We start from the raw sequence: 8567 nt of genomic DNA, 5'->3' as shown, positions 1-8567 counted from the left end.
AATTAGACAGTTATTTGAATATATAACGGTTATTTGAATATGCAACAACTTTGTTCATCATAAAAAAAGTTTAACCGTCAATCACGTACTATGCATTCACACTCCAACCTTAATAATCTCCTGCTACTTATATCACGATATTAAATCCATTAGACAATTATCAGAATAAAATATTTGTTATACCCGAGATTGTGTTCATAGGATACGATAAAATAAAGGATTAAATATGACTAACGATAAATCTTTTGGTATCGATCACTGACTAGTACTGGGTTCATTAAAACTCTTGAATGGTGTTGATGATGATTCAGCAGTAGTTGGCATCGTTAATACATGCTTGCCCTTGCCCATCACGTTGTCTATATTAGCTTGAACCGTAGATGGAAAGTGTGATGTTCTTATGGATTCTAATTCGTGTTCAACTTCCATCATTGTGGGCCTATCTTTCCCCTTTATGCACAAGCATCGCATAGCAAGGTTAGCTAGTGCCAATAGTTCATCCGTAGTACCCTCGTTAATGACCATTTTATCAAAAATCGAGATCACACATCCTTCTTCCATAGCTGAAATGAAGTGCGTAGCCAACTGCGTTTTTTGACCGGATGTAGTTTGGAACATTGGTTTTTCCCCGGTTAAGAGTTCAACCAAAACAACTCCGAAGCTGTATACATCACACTTTTCATTAAAGTGCTCGGTTTGCAAGTACTCTGGGTCAAGGTAGCCAACGGTACCAATGACCATAGTAGTCAAATGAGTCTTATCCGGTGATATATTCCTTGAGGTTCCAAAGTCGGAAATTTTGGCCATGTTATTATCATCTAAAAGTATATTGCTGGTTTTAACATCTCTGTGGTATATCGGGATGGACGTTCCTGATCCTGAATGCAAGTGCGCAAGTGCTCTTGCAACTTCAGTAGCGATTTGTATTCTCATTTTCAATGAAAGTGGAAATTCATTGGCTTCTTTGTGAATGCGGTCGTATAAGGTTCCATTTGAAACGAATTCCGAAACAAGTAAAGGAACCTTGGTCTCCAGGCAGCATCCCAATAGCTTGACCACATTTGGATGAATGACTTGGGATAAAATCACCACCTCATTGATAAATTGTTTATTGATTAATTTTTCATGTTGGCTTTCAACAACTCTTTCTGATTTCTTAACAGCTACGGTTCTTCCATCAAGTAGCATCCCTTTGTAAACTGTACCTTGGCCTCCCATACCAAGAATTCTCTTTTCACTGAAGCAGTCAGTGGCTTTCTCTAATTCACGTAAAGAGAAAAGCTTAGTTTTGCCAACTGAGGATGGGTCGGATTTTTATTGTTGTTCTAGTAGTTGGCCCCCATTCCGTTTAAAATATCTCATTCTGCGTCTCTTGGCTATTGCTTCGTTGATCACCTTGTACGAGGCATAGCTGATCGCCAGAAGAACAAGTACACCGATGCTTATGCTAATACCTGAATTAATTAGGACAACACGACATCAATTTTTTTTATCTATTTGAACATAAAACATGAATTTTCAATTTTGCACCAAATGAAATATGTTTATGTTTAATTTATTTATTTATTTTAAAATTAAATCTAATCTATTTTTAAACAATCTAAATAACCATCAATAGCAAGAAAAAAGAATATCTGATTTATGATATCGATATTCAATTTATAATGGTTTACTTTTGTTTAAATAAAGTTAATTATCTTACAAAATAACAATATTTTTATTTATATTTATTAATAACATGTTTGGAATTGTCCATTTCAGACCAAATAAACGATGATAATTAAATATAATGATTCATTTCGTTCAACTATGTACGTTTCTTCATTACATTCACGTATTATTTCATTCTATCATACAAACTAGATCTTTTGTCAATTATACTTGAAAAAGAGATCATACTTGGACAAATATCAATTTTAGTGATCCAAAAACCAAAATAGTGGTTGAGAATTGAGAAATCGACATCTAACTAATAGTTTGGAAAATAATTTTCAAAATATCCGTTTTATTAATTTTTTTTAAAGATTATGAAAAATGGATAATAATCCTAATACGAATTTCAACAGCTCCTGTCGAATATAATTTGTATATGGATGACGAATTTCAACATCTCCTCTCGAACATAATTTGTATATGGATGATAAACCATTACCTAGAATACCACAAATGGATAACGTGGGTTTAGAATGTCTTCGATTACCGTTCATGACGTGAGAACAAACGAACTCGTATTCGCTAATCCTGTCATAATCATCATATACATGATAGTATTCACACGCACCTCCGTCCTCTGTGCACCTTGCACATTTTTCATCATCTAAAAGCACGTCATATAAGAAAATGTGTCCTGTGAAAAAATGTTCACCGATACACAAGTTCGCTAGAAAAGTAAAACAAAAACTTAAATACCAAATACAAAATTACATACCGTAGCATCCATCAACTAAATAAGGACTTCCTTTATTGCCCATTGGAAAAATGCATTTCCACGACTTGATTGAACCACCATTACCCGTATCAGCTTTGAGATTAAACCCCATCGAACAACACTTTATTCGACTGAACTCACGCTCTGACAAAGTCCACAGCAGTGATATGGGGATGTAAGTGTTGTCCCCGGCAACAGATTTGCCAGAAAACCTTCCCTCATCATATGACTTCTTGTCCACCAAGTAGGCAGACCCACAAGCTTCATCCCCACCCTGCCTTTCCAAGCCGGTGAGATCCATGCTATAACTCTTAAGATAATAAGGAAGTCTTGTTTGGCAACAAGTAATGCCAAAAACTGTGAGAAACGAGGATTAATACAAAAACTGTGAGGAGGTATCTATGAATAAATGGTGGCATGCATGGAGCTATCTATATATAATGCATGGTAAATTAAAACTCTTGAATGTGGTTGTTGATGATTCAGTAGTAGTATGGCATCGTTAATACCTGCTTGCCCTAGACCTTGCCCATCACGTGGTCTATATTAGCTTGAAGCGTAGATGGAAAGTGTGATGTCCTTATGGATTCTAATTCGTGTTCAACTTCCATCATCGTGGGCCTATCTTTCCCCTTTATACACAAGCATCGCATGGGTTAGCTAGTGCCAATAGTTCATCCATAGTACCGGCCCGTTAACGATCATTTCATCAAAAATAGAGATCTATGAATAAATGGTGGCATGCATGGAGCTATCTATATATAATGCATGGTAAATTACATAAATGAATGGTCCATGTGCGTGCTTGTTTGGCATGATTATTCCGATTTATAATTCAATTTCTTTTGCATAGTTAGTCCAATTAATTAACTCCATCAAAACACACGTCTACGACGTATAAAAAACAATTTTAATTTTTAATTTTTGTTTTTTGGCTATATAAGAATGTTCATGAGACGAGTATTAGTGATTTTAGTTTCATGACTGCTATAAAACTAAATCTCAAAATCGGTTCCATCCCGTCTGCCGGGTACCTGGTATATTAATTTCACGTATATTAGTGTTGGGTAACCGGAACTGGAAACGCCTTGGAACCGACTATTCCAGAATCCGAACCACTTTAAGCGGTTTGGGTTCCAATTCTTATTTTTATAGAACCGCTACTCTTTTGCTCGAGCGTACCTGTAGCTTCAAGGTGTGTATAATCATAAATGATTATATGGTAGAGAGGTATAATCATATATGCTTATATATGTTTATACGTATATGCCTAATCATAAATAATTATATATATATGTCTGTACATAGATTGAGTAATCATATTTGATTATGACAATCTATGGCAGAAGAGATGGTGGTAACAGAGGTAACAATATTTTATTTGTTATCTTCAATAATACCATTTAAAGTTGTAGATTTTTAGTAATTTTTTGAACCTTTAAGGGTTTTAAGAAACATGCATATATTTTTTCGTCATGTTATTGAAGCTAATGATATTTTATAATCCTGATTTTTAATACGTAGCAAATTATATATTGATGTTTTCGATAACTTCTTGTAAATGTATAATATATATGATTTTATAAGTTTTTAAAAATTTAACAAATTTAATGAACCGGCTATCCGGTATTGGAACAGCTAGCCGTCGGTTCCTGATGCCAACATTTTAGGAATTGACGGTTCCGGCTCCTGATAATTAAAGAGGGTATCCACGTTTACTCATCCCTAGTTGTAACGATGTCTATGAGACAATTGACTTGAACACAAAAATGCAATCATCAAGGCCCAAAAGGACAAAATCAATCTAAGTGAAACTTATTTGTTAATTTTTTATAACTATTGGTATGGGTGACATATTCTACATTTTTTTACTATGTTCAATATCTTGACTAACAGCTAACATCTTGAGTGATATCCAAGATACTATTATCATATATCTTGATGTTATCTCACATATTTCTTATGTCTTTGATATATATGATTAAAGATTCACTACAAGAAAACTCTATTTTAGTGACGAACTAAAATTTGGTCACTAATAACATTATTTAGTCACCACACTAAATTTTGGTAATCCAAAAAATTAGTGACCACTATCAGGATCAGGATGGTCGTCACTCACCCATCACTAAAATGTAGAATAAAGTTTAAATGTATGTCATAGCAAGTATTAGTTACTAAAAAATAGTGGTCGCTATATTGGAGTCTTAGTGACAAAAAATAGTGGTCACTGGATTGGAGGGTTAATGATTAAAAATAGTGGCATTAGAGACTTAGTGATCAAAAATAGTGGTCACTGAATTGAATACCCGGTGACCAAAAATAATGGTCACTAAATTAAAGAATTATTGACCAAACATAGTGGTCACTGACTATTTATATATTTATGAGTTTAAAAAAATAGTAACTACAATTATAGTTATTGAATATATGATTGAAAATTGCAAAAAATTTAGGACCATATAATAATGATCACGAAACAAATTTCATTATAAATTTCAAAGCAAAAATGAGAACTATAAACTCATATTATGTAAATGGCCACGATGATAGTTTGTTCGATTAAAGAGCATTATGGTAATTTCACATTAATGATATAGTGTTAGATAGTATGGTGTCATTACATAGCTTCTCAAAGTAGTGACTTTTACCCATTTGATGTTAGGGTAATTTCGTAATTTGGTATAATGGGTTTCGGAGTAATAACAATCCTAGTAAGGTTCTTAGCGGAAATGATTAAAAGATGAAAGGGTAATAGCTTAAGTACGATTAGTTGGGGGTGAAATTCTAAAAAATAAATGCAAAATGTGGTTATCATCTCCATTACGTATTTACGCTATACAGACCTCACATCACTTTCCTTTGTTTGTATCGACCACCGCCACCATCCTTACCTCGCTTTCCATCTTTCGTCGACGATTCTTCCTGGCGCTGCTACCACATCGAACATCACCACTTTCACCTTCGTTCACTTTAGTACCATGCTCTAAAGTTTGAAGCCCTATATATCCCAATTGAAGCTTCAATTATCATTTCCCCGAAGTTTGATTGATTAAGGTGTGATTAGGGTTCGAAAAACCTCAATTGGAGCCTAATTCCTCGCATTTGATGTTGCGTTCATCATTACTTAACGTCGAAGGTAATGTTATCCTTTCATCAATCTCTCTTCTTTTCTTCCTCGTTGATTGCTCATGGATGACATCCTCCTTTACCTACTCTTATGGTTTTGTACTCCATTCTGACTCTTGTTCACAATCATACACTTACACAAGCATGTACGAAGACACACAATCGAAAAGCCATAGAAATACATAATCACTTAGTGTCGGCTTAGCCCATGTGCAATATAGGCATTGGAACATGCTCAAAATCTTAAGGGGCCAATTTTTTTTTTTTTTTGGTAGTGTACACAATCAGGAATTTGCAGCCTATTAATTTGAATTGATTGATTGAACGAAGGCACGCACTGAAGCGGGAAGACACATCACGATTCACGATCATCGACTAGTACTCGTTCGTTCGTTTAAAAAAAGCGATCGATAAAGACAGGAGAAGGGTGAATCGTGAAAGCGATTCACCAATTCAAGCATTCAGCAACAACAAGACAGCAACTCAGTGACTTAGCGCCATTCACTCATTCAACAAGGGTCGATGATCTTGTATGAGAAATTGAGCATTATCAAGGGTCAATCATCTCCTGCTAATCAACCAATCAGGTAATATTTATGAGAAATTGAGGATTATCAAGTTTATAGTTGTCAATTGAATACTTGAATGATTCATACTTTCATAGATTATCAGTTTAACAGAATATTTAATGAATTTAATATTATTTAATGAATTTAATATTTTATTATCAGTTTATCTACTATAGAAATCAGTTTAATAGAATAGTGAATGAATGAATTAGTTTCTAAGATTCATAGAAACCAGTTTAGTAGTTTAAATTATGTGTTTATGTTTATTGTAAAATTGTTTATCAAATTATGTTTATTCGAATTTCTTGAATGTTGAAAGTTGAAACTTATGAACTTGTAGTGATAAAGTCTAAACAACCAGTCGTTTATCAAAAACATAAAAAGATAAAACTAGATGAAGAAAAGAGAAAGGTTGATGCCGGTGTTGTAGATAAGTTTATCCATAGACAACCCGTTGAAGAGCACACTGAAGAGAATGTTGAAGAGCACATTGAAGAGCATGTTGAAGAGAACATTAAAGAGCAAGAGCATGTAGAAGTAGAAGAGACAGAAGAGCATGAGCCTATTAAAGAGCTTGTTGATATATATGATCTAAGAAGGTTGGAAAAACTTAATTCTGGTGAGATTAAAATTTTGGTTGAGAAAGATCCTAAAGAGATAATAGTATTATGTATGGTCCCTACGATAAATTTGGTAGACGATCTTCTGCAGGTTTGTATACAAGAACTTTATCGAATTTGGAGAAGTGTGATTAAGTATGGATAGTATATTCGAAAGAGCTAGACAGGGTATTTTGTTTCTGTTGTAAAGTGTTTAGAAAAGGGATTTTGAAAGGTAAATTAGATGGTGAAGGTTATGCAGATTGGCACCATGTTACCACTAGGGTTAAAGAACACGAAATTTCTTTGGATCATCTTACAAATAGGAATAAGTGGTTTGACATGCGTAAAAGATTGAACTTGAACAAAACAATTAATAAAGTTCAACATGAACAGTTCAAGAAAGAAAGAGATTACTGGAAACAAGTTCTTTTAAGAATTATTGCAGTAGTGAAGTTTCTTGCTAAACATAATTTAGCATTTCGTGGATCGAATGATAAGTTGTATAAAAAGGTAACTATAAATTGTATTTTTTTGTTCCAGTACCACCAAAAATATTTTTGTAAATTATGATGACTGATTCCAATTCTTATTTGTTAATTGTATTTAATAGGTAATGGAATTTTTTTTGGTGTCATTGAAATGTTGGAAGACTTTGACCCGATTATCAAAGAGCATGTGCAACGGATCACAAGTGAAGGGCTTCATGTGCATTATATTGGCCACCTAATCCAAAAAGAACTAATATCTTTGCTAGATGAAGAAATTAAAAAAAGAACTTATCAAGAAGATAAGGAAAACAAAGTACTAATCAATCAAACTTGATTGTACTCCCAATTTAAATCACCAAGAACATATGAATATAATAGTGAGGTATTTAAAGTTATCATATAATTTTGTTATTATCGAGGAGTCTTTTTTTGGTTTTTTGAATGTTGATGATACCTCCGGAAAAGGATTATTTGAAATCACACTTGAAGAGTTAAATTCTCTTGGTCTTCAAATTAATGATATGCCTGGTCAAGGCTATGATAATGGGGAAAACATGAAAGGAAAACACCAAGGAGTGAAAAAGAGATTTTTAGATATAAATCCTAGAGCATTTTACACTCCTTGTGGTTGCCATTCTCTTAATCTAACATTATCTGATATGGCTAACAAGTGTGTTAAAGGAAAGAACTTTTTTGGATTCATCCAACATATTTATACTATCTTTGGAAATTCTACTAAGAGGTGGGAAATTTTGAAAGATAATGTTAAAGCTTGGAGTCTTAAGTCATTGTGTCAAACTCGTTGGGGAATTCTGGTTGAGAGTGTCAAGGCTATTAAACTGCAACATGTGGATGTACGGGAAGCTTTACTTCAAGTTGGAGAAAAAGAGAATGATGTTGCAATTGCAAGTGAAGCAACTTCACCAGCAGAAAAAGAGCTTAGTGACTTTGAATTTTTGGTATCAACTGTTGTTTGGTATGAAGTACTAAACCATGTGAATATTGAGAGTAAGAAGCTATAATCAAAGGATATGAATCTTGATAATGCTATTACAGAAATAAGCAAATTGATTGGGTACTTCAAGGATTATAGAGAAACTGGTTTTTCAAAAGCGATTGTTGAAGCTTAGGAGATTTTTATTGAAATGGGTATTGATCCAATATTTCCACAAAAGAGTTTGATTGAAAGCAAAAAAAGGTTTGATGAGATTTCAAGTAGCGAAGAAGTTTCATTTACACCTGAAGAGAATGCCAGAGTCAATTATTTCTTATACATAGTTGATCAAGCTATTTCTTTTCTTGAAACAAGATTTGAACTATTCAAAGAGTATGATAAAGTATTTGGTTTTTT

The 8567-nt window shown here is 33.5% G+C and overlaps 1 protein-coding gene and 1 pseudogene across 1 annotated transcript; one reads left to right on the top strand and one right to left on the bottom strand.

Annotated features, from left to right (window-relative positions):
• Positions 1-235: 235 nt before the first annotated feature.
• On the bottom strand, positions 236-1756 carry LOC145029890 (wall-associated receptor kinase-like 2 pseudogene; annotated as a pseudogene).
• A 4679-nt stretch (positions 1757-6435) lies between these two features.
• Positions 6436-8346, top strand: LOC145029889 (uncharacterized). Its single transcript, XM_078978339.1, has 6 exons — positions 6436-6837; positions 6944-6960; positions 7052-7251; positions 7339-7529; positions 7639-8224; positions 8273-8346. The coding sequence occupies exons 1-6, from the start codon at positions 6436-6438 to the stop codon at positions 8344-8346; spliced, it is 1470 nt and encodes a 489-aa protein (XP_078834465.1).
• The last annotated feature ends 221 nt before the right edge of the window (positions 8347-8567 follow it).

The sequence above is a fragment of the Lactuca saligna genome, chromosome 2, assembly GCF_052625555.1.
Source record: "Lactuca saligna cultivar CGN05327 chromosome 2, ASM5262555v1, whole genome shotgun sequence".
In the NCBI taxonomy this organism is placed as follows: Eukaryota; Viridiplantae; Streptophyta; class Magnoliopsida; order Asterales; family Asteraceae; genus Lactuca; species Lactuca saligna.
The sequence above is the reverse complement of the archived record's forward strand: the minus strand, read 5'-3'. Positions and strand labels throughout refer to the sequence as shown.